At 45.3% G+C, this 19,411-nt stretch overlaps 1 protein-coding gene across 6 annotated transcripts in view; it reads left to right on the forward strand.

Annotated features, from left to right (window-relative positions):
- The window catches only part of RALGAPA2 (Ral GTPase activating protein catalytic subunit alpha 2), a 281,841-nt gene that overhangs the window by 20,032 nt on the left and 242,398 nt on the right, over positions 1 to 19,411 (forward strand). For all 6 annotated transcript variants that reach the window (XR_009535079.1, XR_009535080.1, XR_009535078.1 and 3 more), the window contains exons 2-3: positions 1,442 to 1,552; positions 6,729 to 6,781. Coding sequence is in view for 3 of the 6 variants with exons in the window: in XM_060122391.1 (XP_059978374.1) it covers positions 1,442 to 1,552; positions 6,729 to 6,781 (164 nt within the window). In the remaining 3 variants the exon portion in view is untranslated. The remainder of the gene's footprint in view (positions 1 to 1,441; positions 1,553 to 6,728; positions 6,782 to 19,411) is intronic.

Below are 19,411 nucleotides of genomic sequence, written 5' to 3' on the forward strand. Positions count from 1 at the left end.
CCCTGACCTGGCCTGGGGGGCGGGGGAGGTTTCAGCGGTCCCGGGAGCAGTTGGTGTTGGCATGAACATGAACAAAGCCCTCTCTTGGAACTGACACATCCTGCAGAAGGCACTTGAGGATTCCTTGGCAGGGTTGTGTAGCTCGTGAGAATGGTGATATTCACATGGGTTAAGGATCCTGATGTCATTGTTACCTGCTTGGGTGAAGGTAAACTGGTTAGTTGCTAGGAACTTCCACTGCTCTGTGCTCAGTGTTAATTTGTGGCAAGAAACAGAAAGTGAAATTGGCAGTTCCTATGACTTTACCAACACCTTATGTGCATTGTTTCAAAGAACCAGGGCAGATTTTTGCATGAAAGGCGCTGTGTAGTTATCAGAGGGAGACAACTCGAGACTCACCAGCAAGAGTGTTAACTTTATGGAATGTAAGCATAGCAGTGGGTGTGTTCATACAAATTCACATTAGGACCCTCCAAAGCTGATACGACTCTGTTATAGATTGAATAGCAACACACTTTATTTTCTTGAGTAATCTTGTAGAACTTTAAGGAAGCTGTTTTAAATTTTCCTGAGGTTTCCTAAGGTGTATTCTTCCAAAGAGCTAACACCTTGGTCAGGACACTGCTGTAAACGCACAGACAACCTTGTTTGCTAAGGAACCTGTACAGAGGTGTGTTGACAGTGGGCGACTGACCGGAGCTGCGAGGGATGCTGACTGTGTTGTCGCTCAGCCCCTGCGGGGGCCAGGGCTGGTGGTGGGAGTGCGGGGAAGCTGTTCTTGGGCTAAGTTCCCTGCACCACCTGCCGATCCACCCGCAGCCCTGGTTTAGCAGCACTGGTGCAGCTGGGAGACACACTGCTGGGACGAGGCTAGGAGCACGTGGCGGGTCCGCCGTGTCCACGCAGGGGTGGGGCGGGTCACGTAGAAGCTGGAGGGACGTGGTGGCAAGTGGCCCAGGTGGATGTGGGCAGGTGTCGGGGGAGAGCCTGCTGTCCTCTGGGCGGTGGCACGGGAGCCAGGAGGGAGGGAGGAGATTCTAGGTCATGCCGGGCTCCTGGCAGAGTTGTTTCTCAGCCGTACAGACTCATCCCTCTTTATGGTCTGGGTCAGCAGCCACCTCTTCCATGAACTTTTACTTCCCCACCCTTAACAGGAAGTCATCTTGTCCCTCCTTGGACCCTCACTTACCCCTGGCCTTCTAGCTGCTCGTAGGTGCTGTGCCCCCAGGCTCTGACCTTGAGGTCTGGGACGGGGAGGGGAGGTGCCCCAGGCCACCTCAGAGCTCTCCTTAGGTGGAGAAAGAAGTGGACTGGAATACACTTTGCTTTGTTTTGTCTTATAAGGGGATATGGCTCGTTTTTACACTCCTCCATTTCTGAAAAGATTGTGAACTCTGATAGTTGTGTAAGTTTGTCATAAATGGGAACTTTTTCTTTGCAGATAACGTGGATGCAAGTGATCTTAAGCAGTTTTTTGAGACCAACTATTCTCAGATATATTTCATCTTCTATGAAAATTTTATAACACTGGAAAATAGTTTGAAATTAAAAGGTAAGAATTTCTACAAAATGTTTTTGATATACAAAGTTTTTTGTTTTTTTAAATAAACATTCAGGAAGTTGTGAGAGGTTGTGTGTGTCATGTGCCACAAGTTACATGCTTTGTTTTTTGCGGTACGCGGGCCTCTCACTGCTGTGGCCTCTCCCGTTGCGGAGCACAGGCTCCGGATGCGCAGGCTCAGCGGCCAAGGCATAATTTACTCAAAAAGAAAGAAAGAAAAGTAATGTATGCACATCATTAAAAAAATTCAGATTCCCCTAAAGGGTTTGGAATGAAAACTGATGTGTCTGTTTGCCCAGATACCCAGTCTTGCTGTGCAGAGGCAACCACTATCAAAGTGTCCTGTATATGTTATTAATATACTGTGTTTATATGTTTATGGTTATGCCCATACATATTGGGTTGGCTAAAAAGTGCCTTTGGTTTTTTAAGTAAAAATAAAAGACACGTTTTTCATTTTCACCAAGAACTTTATTGAACAAGGTATTCACCCTTTAGTTCCACTACCTTCTGCCATTTTTCAGGCAACTTCATAATTCCATCTTCCCAAAACTTTTTATCTTTTTGAGCAAAGAACTTTTCCAGGTGCCTTTTACGGTCTTCCACGGAATTGAAATTTTTTCCATTAAGAGAATTTTGTAAAAACCGAATAAATGGAGATCCGAAGGTGCAATATCTGGTGAATACGGCAGATGAATCAGAACTTCCCAGCCAAGCTGTAACAGTTTTTGCCTGGTCATCAAAGAAACATGCGGTCTTGCGTTATCCTGATGGAAGATCATATTGACTAACCTTGGATGCTTTTCGTCGACTGCTGCTTTCATTTGGTCTAATTGGGAGCAGTACTTGTTGGAATTAATTGTTTGGTTTTCCAGAAGGAGCTCGTAATAGAGGACTCCCGATCCTACCATATACACAATATCGCCTTCTTTGGATGAAGACTGGCCTTTGGTGTGGTTGGTGGCGGTTCATTTCGCTTGCCCCACGATCTCTTCCATTCCACATTATTGTACAGTATCCACTTTTCATCTCCCATCACAATTTGCTGTTTTCCTTACGTTTAAGTAGGGAATCTCATGTGGAAATACGGTCAAGAAGGTTTTTTCACATAACTTATGTGGAACCCAAACATCAAAGCGATTGACATAACCAAGCTGGTACAGATGATTTTCAGCACTTGATTTGGATATTTTGAGTATGTTGGCTATCTCCCAGGTGGTATAACATTGACTGTTCTCAATTAAAGTCTCGATTTGATCTCTGTCGACTTCAGCTGGTCTACCCAACAGTGGAGCATCGTCCAGCGAGAAATCTCCAGCATGAAACTTTGCAAACCACTTTTCACACATTCGATCAGTCACGGCACCTTCTCCATACGCTGCACAAATCTTTTTTTTGTGTTTCAGTTGGGTTTTTACCTTTCTTGAAATAATAAAGCATAATATGCCAAAAATGTTGCTTTTTTCTTCCATCTTCAATAATAAAATGGCTACACAAAAATTCACCAATTTTGATGTCTTTTTTTAAATGCATGCTGATGTGACCTGTCACAATACAATCTAGCAAAATTGTTTCGAATGAAGTTTAAGACAATTAAGTGCTATTAGACCATCTTACGGAAAAAACCGAATGAAACTTTTGGCCACCCCAATACTTACATGAAATATTCTTTGAAAACCAAGCCAATAAAGTCACGCTGCACATTCTGCTCTGTATTTATGTGGCAGCATAGAGTAGCCCGGGGAGCCAGACAGGTTTGGGTCCTTGCCCTACCCTTCTAGCTGTTTCTCCTTGGACAGGTTACTTCATCTGTGACTTAGTTTCCTTCTGTCAGCATTAAGTGGGTTGACACGTGTCCTGGGATTCCAGGACAAAGCATGGCACGTGGTCCGTGGTAACTGTTGGCTGTCATTATCATCATCATCTTTCACTTGTATGTAATGTGTTTTGGAAATCCTTGCATGTTAGCACCTTTATATCCACCACAGTTAAACAGTTGCAGCACTGCGTTGGGCAGAAGTGCCGTTGTTCTGGGTGACTGACTGCTGAGTGACTGAGTCAGGACCACAGAGTTTTAAGGTTGGAAGGGGCTCAGGAGATTGGGTTTTTCACAGTCATCATTCTAGAGTTGAGAAAACCGTGTCCAGAGAGGTTATATCACTGGCCTGAGGTCACACAGATTATTTAGTTAATTGTATAGCCGGAATTGCAACCAGGCTTCTTGATGCCATGTTCAGAGCACTTTCCCTGTACCAGTGGCTCTCAGAGCGCCTTGTGGTTTTTAAGACTAGCAGCACGGGTATCACCTGGGCACTCGTTAAGCCTCCTGAATCAGAAACTCTGCAGGTGGAAAGTCAGCAATTGGTGTTTTAAGAAGCCCTCCGCTGATACTCATGTGCTCTCAAGTTTGAGAAGCACTGTTTTATTTCATATTTCTCCCATTAAATAAACAACACAGATGATAGGTTGATGGATAGACATTGAAATGTCATCTGTGTTGCTCACCCACAGGCAAGAGCATCTTCTACCTGCGGCCTAGACCATCCATGCTTTAGCATCCTGAAGGGTGCCTTTCACCCTTGTGGACCCTGGCCTTTTGGACCCTGGCCCTGGCAGCTCTGTCTCCCTCTCCTGTTTAATTCTTCATTTATTCACCCATCCAGGATTTGAAGCTGACGATGAGCAAGGCACTGGGCTAGATTCCTGAGAGGAATCCGGAGACGTATCAGCTGCTGAACATGCGTCATAGGTGGTGGTAGTTGTGGATGGGTCAGGGAATAAGCCATAGGCATGGTTCACCGTGGACTAGGTCAGAAAGTAGATGTGTTGTCAGATATAGACACCCCGTCTGTGGCTGCTGATTTCCCGTAGAGTGCATGAGGGAGGTTTGGGGACGAGGTGGCCTTGGGGACGGAGGGTAGAGAATGAGCGACGGCAGGGAGGCCATCTCTGGGGCATGTCTGGGGAAAGCATTTCTTTTTCTCTCGACATCAGATGTATGAAAGAGGTTTATGCTTGCCTCGTGGGGAGCCTGCAATTCCAGGTTAAGGCATTTGAACTTCGTTCTTTGAGTGGTCAGGGCTCTCGAAAACATTGGCTACTAAGACAGTGTCTTATAATGTGGTGAGTGAACCGGAGGGAGGAAGACCAGTTAGGAGGCTGATGTTGTCATCCGTGTGAGGTCTGGGGACGCCTGCTCCAGGGACGTGGCAGTTGAGGGCAGAGAAAGTGTTAGAGGTCTGTGAGTGCACCGACCGATCGTGAGACGTGGATATGGGAAAAGGGATCCCAGAGGGGGAAGCCAGAGATGCTTTCAGGATGTTGAGTCTGGTTCCTCTGCTGCCCTTGCAGCAGAGGGAGCCCTGCAGGGGAGTCAGGTGTGAGGGACGAGAGGGTGAGCCCGGTTTTTGGCAGTCTGCGTCTGCGGTGCCCGGGGCACACCTGGGCTTAGGTGGGCTGTTAAATTATAGGGACTGGAGCTTGGGAGAAGGGAGGTGCAGTCATCCTGTTGCCAAGGGAGAGAGTGTATGCAGAGCGAGAGAGTGGCAGTCAGGGATTTGGGGGAATTCCTTCTTTTATTGGGCAGACAGAGGAAAATAAGGGGGGTAGCCGGGAGGGTGCCAGGAAGCCTGAGAATAGAGGAGTTCAAGGGATGAAAGGTCAGCAGCGCCCGCCAGTGCAGAGAGTTGAGTACCAGCAGGACGGGGAAGGGTGTTGTCATTGAAAGGAATGTTCTGAGCGGCCAGCGGGATCAGAAGGCAGACAGACAGGGATGGAGCAACCGGGCAGTGAGACAGTGAGTAGCACGGGAGGTGGTCTTTGCGAAGGTGTGAGGATGAAGCAGAGGAGCTGCGCAGTCCTGGGAAGGTTTTAGGGGCGCGTTTCCCTGGTCGCAGGCTGAGGAACAGGAGGCAGCAGATGGTGCCTGGTGTGGGGATGGGCTGAGACAGGGTCACATGGAAAGAAGAGGCCGTGGAGAGGAGCGTGTGGACCCCTGGCTGTTCCTGTGAGACCTGAGGCAGAGGCCGAGCATGGAGGGGGGCTGGGGGAGGCCACACAGCTGATGCTCAGGCCCTGCAAGGGGCGCTGCTCCAGCCTCTAGTAGGTCAGGTCACATGTGGGCATGTGCCCAGCATGCCAACATGTGTTCTTTTTAAGTGAATTTCTCAGTTTTTTCCCCTGTGATTTATAAATTGGTATAAATCTTGAACTTAAATTTTTTTTTCTTGCCAAATGTGGTAGATATTTCAAATATGAAATTATGTGATTTTTATCTTGCTTCTGTTCCACTTGCTCTGTTCCACTTCACTATTTTTCACAGGTGTGTGGAGGAGAAAAATGTGATATTACGTACAATCAATAACAAGGAAAAAAATTAAAATCCATATCTGAAAACCCCCCTACAACCTAGAATCCTGTTTTTAAAAGGCCACCCCCTCCCCCCCTTTGCTCCTTCTATCCTTTAGGAACATGTAGCGGTTCAAGACCATCAGTCAGTTTGTGCTGTGTAACAAATTGCATGACAGACCATCCCAACACTGAGCACCTTAAAACAACTACCAGTCATTTAGCTTGTGATTTTCTGGGTCTGTTGGACAGTTCCTCTGGTTTGGGCTGGCTCACGCCTCTGACCAGTTGGTGGTGGGTGGCCTCATTCACACGTGTCCTGGTTAGCAAGCCATGCCCAGGGTGCCTTAGTGCTCCTCCATGTGGCCCCTCTTCCCCAGCTGGCAGGCTCTCTTGGGCTCCTTCACACGGTGGCCTTAGGGCTCCACACTCACAGGTGCGGAAGGCTTTTCAAGCTCGCTTCACATTTGCTGTCATCAGGGAGCAGAGCAGGTCACAGGGCCTCTCAGATTCAAGGGCTGGAGAAGTGGACCCCTCTTGTTGCGGGGGAAGATGCTCCACTGTTGATTAAAACTTAGAAAGCCTGGAAGCTGTGTGTCACCAGCTAGCAAGGAGCAGCTCTGCTGAACGTGGCCCTGGGCAGTCTGGCTCCGCCACGCATCTGCATCCGTAATGCAGGCTGCACAGCACCTCCCGGGATCTTTGACTTAATGTCTGTATGTTGAGGCTTGAATGTTTTAAGATACCTTTTAGCATAATTTTTAATATCCTAAAATTTGTACATTGTCATGATAACTGATTTTTTTTTTATATATTCCAGGGAATAATAAGTCACAAAGGGAGGAGCTGGACTCCATCCTCTTTCTTTTTGAAGTAAGTTTTTATTAATTCATTTAGCTTTTAAGATTCTTGTCAAAAATATGGTATTTTAGATCTTTAGTTTTACTTGAAGATAAGTAAAAATGATGGACATGTATACCCTGCCTTCCTCTTTTACAAACAATGCTGCTAAGAATGTTCTTCTGATTTGTTTTCCTTGTGGGAGAATTTTTCCTGTATGGGTACCTAGATGGGAAGTTGTATGCACATTTTAAATATCGATATTGCCAAATTGCTCTTCGAAAAGGTCATATAAACTTATTTATTTTTTAAAATATTTATTTGGCTGCACCCGGTCTCAGTTGCTGCACGCAGGATCTTCATTGCCACGTGTGGGATCTTAGTTGCGGCATGTGTGTGGGATCTAGTTCCCCGACCAGGGATCGAACCCAGGCCCCCTGCATTGGGAGTGCGGAGTCTCACCCACTGGACCACCAGGGAAGTCCCCATATGCAAGTTCTGAAGCGTGAGGGTAAAGCTTGCGTGCCTGTCCCCCCACTTGCCCTCCCCCCAGTTTAAGATCCAGAAGCGGCAGTTGCCTCTCCCCTGACCCCATCCCTTCTCTGCTCCAAAGGCAGCCATGCCATGCCCTTTGTGCCATTCCCTTTCTTTTCAAAGATGATTTTCCACAAGCATTTGTACCCCTAAACAATGCACCATGGGTTTGGTTTTGAGTGTCATAAACATGGTCTCATCTGGTGCACAGTCAACGTTATTTCTAACCTTTATCTGTGTGTTTGAATCTAGTGCTGGTTCGTTCATTCCATTCCCACTGCCGGGTCAGGTGGATGTATGATTTAATTCCAACATTTCGTCTGTAGATGGTTTTGGTTTTCTTGGTAGGTAGGCAGATGGTCTGGGAATAAAGGTGACTCTGGTCTCCTTGTCTTCCTCCACTGGCTCGGCCCTGCAGCGCGCTGGTAAATGGGAATGATAAAGGTGGTCTTCCTGTTTCTGATTTAAAGAGAGTTTTGTTAATGTTTCATCATTACGAATAATGTTTTCTGTAAATTTTTGGTAGATACTGTTTATCATAATAAGGAAGATTGTTTCTATTCCTAGGTTGGTAAGATTTATAAAAAATCATAGATGGGTTTTGAAGTTTTGAAAAGTTTTTTTCTGCATTGATTAAGACGATTCTTCATGAATATTAATGTGGTGAATTCCAGTTCTGAGTTTTGGGAAGGCTAGTATTATGTTTGCATTTTTGGATGTATGTTCACAACTGAGGTTGGTCTGGATTTCCTTTCCTCATACTGTTTTGAATGATTCTGTTACAAAGGTTACAGGACCTGTTGTCAAGTGTCTGTTCTTTTTCTATTATATAAAATAGTTTGTATAAGATTGGACTCATCTGCTCCTGGAAATTTTTTTTAGTCTTCCCTGTAAAAACCATCTGAAACTGGTGCTTTTTTGGTTATGTTTTTTTTGGTGGGAGGACTTTAACTACTCCTTCCATTTCTTTAATAGTTTTTGGATTACTCTATGATGATTCAGGTTTAATATTTCTTCTTGATTCTGGTTTGGCAAATTATATATTTTTCTAAGAATTCAAGGAATATGGTCTTATCACCAGTTTTAAAACTTATGGGCACGGTCCTTCTTTTAAGAGCCATACATAATCCCTTCAATTTTATCTGCTTTCGATTAACCTTCGCTGTCTCCACACTGTTGCTATTTCTTATTATTAGAAGTAGTAGTAGTAATAAAAGCATTTATGTTACACTTTACAGGTATGATTTTACTATCTTTCAGTTGCCATCGCAGCAGTTTTAAGCTCTGTTCTCAGTCTAATTGCTGTTCCTTTAAACGCCTTTTCTCTCTGGCTTAACAATCTTGTCTTAATTTACCCTTTGGTTCTGCAGTCTCACCACGAAATGTCTAGTTGAAAATTTCTTGCTTTGTATCTGTGTGCTTCCTATATTTCTGGATTCAAATCTTTTATAATGTCTGTAAAATTCTCTGCTACTTTCATCTCAAATATTGACTCTTTCCTCTTCTTTCTGGCCATACTTTCTAGGATTCCCATGCAAACTTCTTGGTCTGTCCTCCGCATCCCTCAGGCTCACCTCTGTCCTCCCCACCCTGTCTCCTGGCCTTGTGCTCTGCCAGGCGGCCTCGGCTGTCTCTCCCCAGGGCACTGTCTCCATTTGGGTCTAATCTGCTGCTTCACTGTGCTATTGAGCTTTTAATTTCTATGTTTTAACTTCTTTTGGTTTGATATTCATATGTGGCTGGTTGCTTTTGATGGTCTCTTGATCCTTGTTCATTTTTAGACATCTTTTATTTTCTGAAACATTTATAATGGAAGAGTTCGTGCTCTGTATCTGATCATTCTTCTATCTGAAGTATGTCTTTGGTTGTCGAAAGCTGTTGGTTATTTCTGCCATCTCTCACGATGGCTTCTTTTCTTGTATGTTTTGTGATATGATTTTGAGATCAGATTTCATTGGATGCAGATTTAATCTGCTTGAATCCTGTTTTTCCAGAGGGGTTGTCTTTGCTTTTGCTAGGGGTCTGGTTTGAATTCCATTTTTTTCTGGAGGGTTTGTCTTTGCTTTTGCAGGGGGTCTGGGAGTGCTCTTGTTTGGGATCACTTTGGCTCCACTTGAGGGTCCTGGTTCATTACTGGCATCCCTGGTTCAGTTCCTCACACCCACCTTGGGATGGGCACAGGTGTCTGGAGCGCACAGATGTCCATAAGTTCTCCTGTGTACTTGGTGTTCCCTCCCCTCCTGCTTCCTCTCTCACTGCTTTTTAAGTCCCTTGCTAGTTTCCCTGTGTCCTCCGAAGCCCAATAACAGTTACCTTTGCTGTCACTGTCCTGCAACAGGAAAGCCCATCAGAGCCTGTGGTCCTGTACCCACACAGAGGGGGTTTCAACACCTTCTCCTCGTGTCCAGAAAGTCTAGATTAAGGAGGGTGTTACTCCCCATACATTACCATCTACAGGGGATGTGTTGCCTATATAAGAGAACAAATATATATTACTCAAAGCTTCATAAAACCTTCATTTGGCACAGTAAATATGAATGAAAAATGAACTTGCATTGCTTTTGTTTTTGTTTATGTTCTCTCTCTGTCTCTCGCTTCAGAAGGTAGGTTGTAATTTGTATGGTTCATTCTGAGAATTAAGTAACTTCATCGCTACCTTCTACAAGTTAGTGCCACGTAAAGAGATGGTTTATGAGGATTTGAAGGTAACTACTTATCAAGGTGTAAATAATTGGGAAAGGCTTCCTTTAGAAGAAGTGGTATTATTAAGACATGTTAAATCACAGAAGGGATACCATGTAAAGACTGTCTATAAATAAGAAATGGATTGAAAGAAAGCGCAGAGGTAAGGGAGTTAAGAAGGCAGGAAAGAGGAGTCTTAGGAGAGCTGCTGCCTGCTTTGTGAGTCAGGGCTGGTTGGAAGGGAACCTTTGAGAAAGGAAGCAGTCATTTGTTCAATGTAGTGAGCTACCGAAGACATCACACTGCTCGGATGAAGGAAGTGGCGACAGTCAAGGCTGCCAGCCCAGGCCGAGTCTCCTTCAGGCAGCGGGCGGACCCTCCCATCTTTATGTTGGGTGGCAGCACTGTACCCCTCAGAAGCTGACCTCCAGCTACCGTTGCCTGTGGCTTCAAATCTCTCTACCACTTGGAGTTTCTTTTGTTGCTGGTTCATGGAGATGTGTGTCACGTCTAATTGAGATTATGGCTCCTTAATTTTACTCTTCTTTTAAAAAGATATTTCATCTGTCATTGCCATATGTTTCAGATGGGCCTGCAGGATGGTGGTGTGGGACCCCATCAAATGAATCAACGTTGCTGACTTGACCAGAATATAAATATTTTACTCAGGCCATCCTGTTTAATCCTTTCCCTCGGAAATAGGTTCAGTCTTTCCAGTTTTTATCAATGGAAGGTTGGGGGCTTGGTTGTGTCAGGTGACTTGCCCAAGATTGCACATCTGTCCAGTGGTAGATAGAGATTTAACCTCTGGTCTCACTCTAGAACCCATTCCTTAACTCAGCGCCAGGCTGCTCACCACTTAGGAGTCTCGATATTCAAGCTGTATTCCATGGGCCACCTATACCAACACATGCCTATTCTTGTACAGGTCATTCATTCATTAGACACATTTATTGGGTACCTACTGTGTGTCAGGCACACTTCTAGGTGTTGGAGGTATGGCAATGGGCAGTGGGATGGATGGAACGCCCTGCTCTCATGGAGCACGTCCTAACGTTTCATGGTAAACTGAAGAGTCCAGTGGTGAGAATGGATATGTCAGTGCTCCAGTAACCACCTTATGAGTCAGAAAATTCTGAAAGGCCCTTTTCAGAAGTGACACTTAGATGGTGGCCCTTGAGGTGGCTGCCTACATAGGGGAAAAGGAGGGTTGGTGTAACAGTGTAAGGCACCTGGTGAATGGGTTTCAAGATCAAATAATTCACTTGACTTTGAGCAGCTTCTGCATTCAGCAGTTGAGAGGTGTTCATGGTTCCTGGGATTTGTTTTAATCAGGTATGGTAAGACACACAGACCTGAAAATGATTGGCATGAAGGAAGACGTTATTACAATGCAGCCAGTGCCTTAGAAGCAGGAGGCATGGCGCGTCAGGTAGGGCCGTAAAGAGAAGCTCCAAGGTGAAAAGAGCAGGCAGAGAGGGCATCCAGGGCTCTAGTGGAATCTCTGTCTGAGAGGTGGTTTCTGCAGGAAGGAATGGGCCAGGCGAGGTTGCCAGCAGGCTGAGCAGGTTAGGATTGGATAGTGTGAATAATTGCTGCGGGCTCTGGACTCCGGGAGCGGCCCCCAGCTTTCAGTACCTGGTCTCCAGGCGATGCGGGCAGGGGATAGTGTCCCAGAGTGTGAGATCCCATTAAAGGAGGTGGCTGAGGTGTGCATTTGGGCTTGGCTGCTTTGCATATCAAAGGTGTGCTGGCAGGTACTCCCAGGAATTCACTAACCTGGGAGGGCAGCTCCTGCCAGTGCAGCGGGACCCCAGGTGTCAGAGCATCGACAAAGTGACAGAGTGGCATGGACATATACACACTACCAAACGTAAAATAGATAACTACTGGGAAGCAGCCGCATAGCACAGGGAGATCAGCTCGGTGCTTTGTGTCCACCTAGAGGGGTGGGATAGGGAGGGTGGGAGGGAGGGAGACGCAAGAGGGAGGAGATATGGGGACATATGTATATGTATATGTATAACTGATTCAATTTGTTATAAAGCAGAAACTAACACACCATTGTAAAGCAATTATACTCCAATAAAGATGTTAAAAAAAAGAATACAGAAAACAAGAAGATACCGTTCTTAGATGTTGTTTCAGGCCGTCTGCCATGCTGTATGTCATCCCCCCTTTGGTAGAGAAATCGGGGAGTTTGGATAGAGTTTGATAGCAGGGCATTTCCCCAGCCTCCCAGTCCCCAATTTAAATGTACATCAGCAGAAGAGATTTCATATTAAAACTTACACATATCCTGGCCTCAGAATGCTACTTATTCATCTGTTTTTCAAATATCACAGAGTTAGAAATCACAGATACACGGACATTTGATTTCTAGATCCCTTATTTTTGAATTTATGTAAATTACCCCACCAGATTAAATAAACACTGTTTTTTTCCCTTCCTAGAGGCTGAACGGGTTCTTGTTATCCTGTGAAGTGTGGCGGGAGCTGGTCTCGCACTCGGAGTCCCTGGGGCTCCCTGTTTGGCTGTTGGGGTCACTCTGTGAGAGCACTGTCACCCGCACTTGGCTTGTTGCCCCCTGGCCTCTTTGCGCACAGTTTCACTCCTACCTCTTGGTGTATGCAGCTCTCTTTTCAGGGCCTGCCCTTTGCTCTCCTGCTCTTCCGGCCCAGTCTTTCAGGCTGTGTTCAGACCCCTCGTTTCTCCTGGCAGCTCCAGCTAGAGGTGCCCGTTCTCTTCTGTCAGCTTGTATAATGCACTCCCACTTGGTACCGTTGCATTACAGCTGGATGTTCCTGGTTTTCCCTCCAGGTGTCTTAGATTCCTATGGAGACTAGGAAGTTCCTGGGGCCCCTTGTAATCCTTTGTGTGCCCCACACCGATTGGCACTTGTTAATATTTATTGTTGGATTAAAGCCTCTTAAATTCTCGACTTATCTCCCATGGGGTTTATGTGGTATTTTTCTGTTAAAACTATTTTCTTTCCTTGCCTATAACTCCCTGGACAAAGGGGATGAGAGAAAGGTAGCAGAAGGGCTGGCGAGGTTTGGATCTGGCTTTGGTACAGCGCGCCGTGCGGCCCTGACTGAGGCAATGAACCTTCCTTTGCCTTGGGGTCTGCGTTCCTGCGGCAGGGGTGGGACCAGATGAGGTCTGGGGACTCTTCAGCTCTGCCAGCAGCCTAGGATCCCACAAAGGTAGCTTTGATGGAAGTCTCCAAACAAAGACGTCTTCAAAATAAGAAGTTCACGGGGGAGTCTTTTTCAGCATGAAACTAAGTTTCATGCTTTTATTTAGTTTTAATATCAAATCACTTTGATCAGCCTTTGAGTATCTAAACACCTCAGTTGCTGTCTTCTCTCGAGCAGCTCTGTTCACTAGAACTTTCTGGGACGATGGGAATATTCTACATGCAGCTAGGTGACCACTCGCTACATGGGCTACTTTGTGCTGGGAATGTGGCTGGTGTGACTGGGCAACATAAATTTTAATTGTAAGTAGTTTGATTTGATTTAATTTTTTTTTTTTTTTTTTTTGCGGTATGCTGGCCTCTCACTGTTGTGGCCTCTCCCATTGTGGAGCACAGGCTCCAGATGCGCAGGCTCAGCGGCTATGGCTCACGGGCCCAGCCGCTCCACGGCATGTGGGATCCTCCCAGACCAGGGCACGAACCCATGTCGCCTGCATCGGCAGGCGGACTCTCAACCGCTGCGCCACCAGGGAAGCCCCCTTTTCATGCTTATTTTAAGATGAAAATAATAGTATAAACCAGGGACAGTCAAATGGGTTTGTACTTCATCTTGCCCCTTCCCTCCAGCCACCCATCGAGATAAAGAAAACACTGTCAGTGTCCTCCCAGGGCAGTGCCCGCTGGTCCTCACCCTTCCTGCGGTGGGAGGTTCTGGTTGGAGAGGACTGGACATCAGAGCCAGTGGTGAGCTGCCCAGAGAGCGCAGGTGATATGGGGCTTCTTCAGGGGCCAGCAGAGGAGGAGGGGTGACGCTGGGGTCCTTAGGTTTTATTTTTCCGTTACCAGCAAAGATGACAGTTTGTCTGACAAGCCTCCTACCTAGCGTCTGTGGGAGTGATGCTGGCTTGGAGGGCACTCGGGGGTGGCAGCCTTGCTGGGCACGCTGATGTTGGGGAATTGTTACTGACAGGCTGGGAATCCAGGGCTCTAGTGGAATCTCTGTCTGACGTTAATGGAATTCAACCCAGGCTCTCCGGTTCTTCAGTGTTCCAAGGGAGCTTATACAGAAGTGGGTTTAGCCTCAGATTCTTTTCCTCAAAATAGGGGAAAGGACTTTTAATAGCTTCCCAGATGATGATAATTCAGCTGGACTGGTGAGGTGCCTGGGGTTGTGCGAGAGGAGGTGACATGACGTGCTGGTCTTCACTCTGTGCAGTTGCTTTCCCTGTGCCAGCCAGCGATTTGAGGATTAACTGTATTTACCACACACACGCATTTATTTGTCTTTTCACTCTTAATTACCTCATTCTGCTCCAGATATTAACAGTGAAGAAGAATTGCCTGAAGAGAAACTAGAATTATGGATATAATAGGATTATAAGCAATGCTGAGATGTTTGTCCTCCCAACTTCTCTCCTCCTCCCCCACCATCTTTCTTCTTTTGGTGGAACTGTTTATCTTTTCCAACTGTTTGAAAATGAAAACAAATTAGAAGCTCCTGTGGAGGTTCAGGGGAAACGCTTGGACTGAATCATGGCCAGGTCTGTGCATCCAGGGCAGATGACCTGCAGGATATTAAGTCAAGGCCTCTTTTCTTCTGAGCAAATGACACAGAGCAAGGCAGCAGAATTGTATTTTGACAATTAACTAGTTTCCACAGCCCTGCTCGCCCCTGCTTTATTTGTCATTAGTTATTCCAGACTGTCCAGCGTGCAGAAAACCTCCAGGGCTGCTGCCCTCCCCACGCTGAGGGGGAGGACTTCGCGGGCCTCTCACACTGTTAGTGCTTTTTATTTCTTTTTCCCGTAAGGACCACTTTACTGCTGGTGAGTGGAGGAGGGACAAGAACAAATAAAATGCACACGAAAAACAGATTCCTCTTAAATTCTTGGAATTTAAGTACTTACTGAGAATTTCAAAGATTTGGATGCTTCAATGGACTTTTTTGCTTGTTTGTTTAAAGGAATGATTCCAACTTTGAATGCGGCTCCTCGGTCATTGCCGTAATTCTCAATGACTGATTGCAGCTGAGAGAAGTCAGGGTCAGCTCACAGTTCCCGGAGAACTGGGCCGACAGATACTCCTCTCCATCCCCAAAGCTGCCCTGAGGTCCAGTTGGCAAGCATGACCAGGATACTTGGTCATCTTTCTGACATCGGGGTTTACTTTAATGTGTGACATATATTTAAAGTGATCATATAGAGACATAGAATTGCTCTGGCTTTCTTCATAGCGTTAGTCATGTTTGCTGTTTTTATCAACATTGGGCCCTTGGTTGGGGGCAACTCCAGGTGGTGACGTTCCTGTCACGGCAGAGTGTGACCTGCTCCCCGACAGCCCCTGAGACTTCCTCGGCCGGAGTTGCAGTGGAGGCTGGGTGGCTCGTCGTGCCCTTTCTCCCTGGTCTCAGATGTTGTTTGTGGTGGTGAGTTAGCTCAGTAATCGCCCCTCAGTGCCGGGTCCTGTACGGGATGCTGGGGACATAACAGAACACAGGGCCCGGGTCTTCTGTTTCTGTAGCACATGGTTATCCTGGTGTCTGCTTTTGATCATGAAATGTTTATGATCTCCGCAGACTGGAAGATGGAAGCAAAGCATAAACATCGAGTCCCTTCTAGAATTCTGTGAATGCATTGTTTGCAGTTACAATTTGATTATCTTATTACAGCGTGTTAATAATTTGAGATGAGTGTCTGTGTTGAAAGGAGCCATTTTCAATGGACATTTTAACTCTGAATTTAATACCAGGACTACAGTTTTCCTCATGCCTTGTGACTTCCAGGTGAGAAACTTGGGATTGACCCAACAGGATATACTGAATTACTCAGTTTACCTCGGAGGAAGGGAAACTGGAGATGTCTGGAGCTGTTTGCGGCTGTGTGAAATTACATTCCCCCTTTTCTCTGCCGCAGCCCGGGTGCCCTGGCCCCGCTCTCCTGGGTAGCTGACACCTTCAGGAGTGGGTCGCCCAAAGGCAGCACCAGCAGATGCTTCCAGGAACCCTGCAAGGGCAAAGGGTAGAAACTGCATCAGGACTACACGTATGGAAACCTCACAGTGAAACTCGAGCACGTTGTATTTACTGTTAGAACAGCAGGAGATACGTAAAGAGCTTTTTCTCTCCCTTTAAATTGATTGGAATTCATATGGGAACACAGTTTGGACGAGTTGGTTTCTTTGTCTGTCAGTTTAGGAGGTAGTTGTACACAGACTTGCTGTGTTGTCAGTTTTCTGTGGCTTGTTTTGCTTGGATATGGCGTGGTGGCTGTCACAGAGTGACACCCGGTGTGTGATGTGCTCCCGACACAGGATAGGCTGTAAACCTGGTGAGCACCAGCTGCTCCCACAGACCCTGGCATTCACCGGATGAACTTGGCAGAGGGGCTAGTCGTGAGCCAACTGCAGGTCTGCGACACGTTGTAACTGTGGGGAAGCGGGCGTTTAAATCCTCGAAGGTTCTGGGAGGGTGGGGACCACGTGCTGGCATCTCACTGGGGGGCTGTTACTTCTCTACTTTCCACTTACCTGGAAACGCTCTGGAAGTGATTTTTTTTTTTCATTTTGTGAAAAATGACACAGAAAAGACAGACAACTGGTTGTGTTGGTATCAAAATTGAAAAGATCTGAAAAATACAGTTTTTAGCCAGAAAATAGAAGCTGGAAATGAAGAGCTCAGCAGATTTGATTGTGACTGAGGTTTCCTGTGTCAGATCCTTGTGTGAAAAGAAGACTCCTCTTGGGTGTGTTCCAGTGAGTGTGTTATTCAGGGCAAGACCACATATTATGGGTAGAATTACCTGCTACTCTGTCATTTTCTGTATTTTATTGTTCATCTTTCTGTGTTTGAAAGCCAGTTCTGATTGACTTGGTCTTTGGTAGAGGAATTTAACTTATTTATATTTATTATTTTTATGTGATAATTAACATTAAACTTTTTTTTTTTCCTACTTTTGTTTTTTGTGGGAGAGGTTACTGACTTTCAGTGCTTTGCAGTTTGGGAGATATACTTTCACTTTTCTGTCATTCCAATAATTGTCTTTAAATTAGCAAAATGCTATTTGAACCTTTTTCTTTCTGTTATCCATATCAAGAATAAAGCAGTGTTTGGTGGTACTTTTACTCTAACACCACATATCTTTTGTACTTCTTACTTTTCACCTATTTTAAGCATTTTATATCCAGATTATTTTAATGTTTTTTAGAATTTATTTCTCTTATGTTAATGATTTTGAGGATTTACTCTATTTTTCATACCCACATTAATTCCAATTATATAAATATAGCTCATTGTTCATAGTGTTTATGCACCTGCATCCTTGTTTTTGGATTGTTTATTTTAACTAATCTCTTTATTTGCTGGAACATGACTCACTTAGTATGTTGAGGAAGTGAGGTGTGTGTCTGATAAACTCCCAGCTCTAGAATATCTTGTTTTTTTAAACTTCAAACACATACAGCTGGCTCTACGCTTTTCAAATCATATTTTTTTCTCAATACTTTGAATCTTATTTGCTTTTCAAAAGAGCTGTAGTTTACTCTAGTTCTCTGTATCACATGCTGGATTCACATGTCGGCATCTGGTTTGCCGTGGGACTCCTGTCCTCCATGTGTGTCTGTGTTCTGGTGCCCCTTCTTCTCGGCCTGGCCTGCAGTGAGCAGCTGACCACGCTGTCTTCTGAAGCTTAAATGTTGCAGAGAGAAAGACTGAGGTCAGCCCGGGTTTTGTTCCTTTGTGGGTAATCCATTTGTCCTTTTTACATTTGTGTAGGATTTTTAATTATATTTTCAGTTTGCAGCTTGGAACGTGCTGCGTCTAGACATTTATCTACGTTCAGCTTATTTAGTTCTAGGGAGGCCTCGGGTTGTGCATCGTCTCAGCGCAAGGTTATGGTGGGAAACTGCGGCAGACTCTAGATCCGTGTTTTCCAGGTTTTCATATGCACGTGATATTTTCTGATTTCAAATGTCACTTACTTGTGCCTCTGCTGCCTTTATTTACCTAGATCTTTAAAAAGATTCATTGTCCTCTTGGGTTTCTTAAGAATGTGAATCAGAATTTCTAAAAAAGTATCCTCCTCTTGCAGCAAATCTATTTCAGGAGGAACCCGTTCCTCTTGAGGGTGGTCTCCTCCTTTGCTGCGTATTCTAGGTATGTTCTGCTTTCACGGGAAGGGGCCCCCACCCACCACGCCTCTTTGCAGTTCCCTTTATGCTTTAAGCAGTAATTCCTCTGAGTGTTTTGCTTGTAGATGGGATCCTTTACCCTTTCTGGGTTTTCATTATTTAATGAGGTTTTCTAACATTTTTATATTGGTCGATTTCTAGAATACAGGAGGATGAAATTAGATGCCCCCCTCTCTTTTTTTTTTTACATTCTGTATTTCCTTTAGATGTCTTTGCCTTGTGTTTTAAGTCTTTTGAAATATTTTTTTTTCTCATTAGCCGAGAAAAGTCTTGCCTTTTGAATGATGATCTAATCAAGTATTAAGATTTACTGTAAGGTTGTAAGCACAGTTGTATTCTCATTTATCTTTATCAAATGCCTGCTCTCCAGGTTCTGTGTTTCTATGATGTCAGAGTATGAGCACCTTCCTTAAACGTGGGCATTTTCTTGTGTCTGCTTGTACACATGCACAAAATTAGAATCCCCTTTGTCTTCCTTTCTTTTTTTTTTTTCATTTTTCATTCATTCATCTATTTGTGCATGCAGTGCTCACTAAGAAACATTATTGCCAGCCACTGTTCTGGGTGTCAGGGGTACCAGGTGGCTCACAGGGGGTCTCTTCTCTCAAGGAATCCAGGAGCTGCTGGTGGAGCGGGCCCAGTGCCTATCTCACTGGGGAGGGATGTGTTGGAGGGGAGGTTGCAGTGGGCCCTTCTCAAGAGGTGAAGTTTGAGTTCGGTCCTAAAGACTGAAAGGGATGTAGGAAGATGGAGCTGTGTTTTCCCAGCTCAGTAACAGCATGGCGAGTGATTAGCTAGAAGGGGACATGGGATAAGAAAAAAAGCATTACTTTTTTACCTAAAAATATAGTCACCTTATTTTTAAGATTATGCAGTTCGTTATTTTAGCTCTAGTTCTCTTACATTTTGAAGTCCCAAATGTTGACACTCAAAATTCAATGAAAAGGTTTTGTCCGCATTAGATAGTTGGGTCATTTTTAGTGAGAGAGGAGTGGCCAGGCCCAGGACAGCTGAAGGACACGTTGCTGTGTCCAGAGGTCACCCCGGGAGTGTCCAGGCCGGCG

Source organism: Lagenorhynchus albirostris, chromosome 15 (assembly GCF_949774975.1).
Source record: "Lagenorhynchus albirostris chromosome 15, mLagAlb1.1, whole genome shotgun sequence".
Classification (NCBI taxonomy): domain Eukaryota; kingdom Metazoa; phylum Chordata; class Mammalia; order Artiodactyla; family Delphinidae; genus Lagenorhynchus; species Lagenorhynchus albirostris.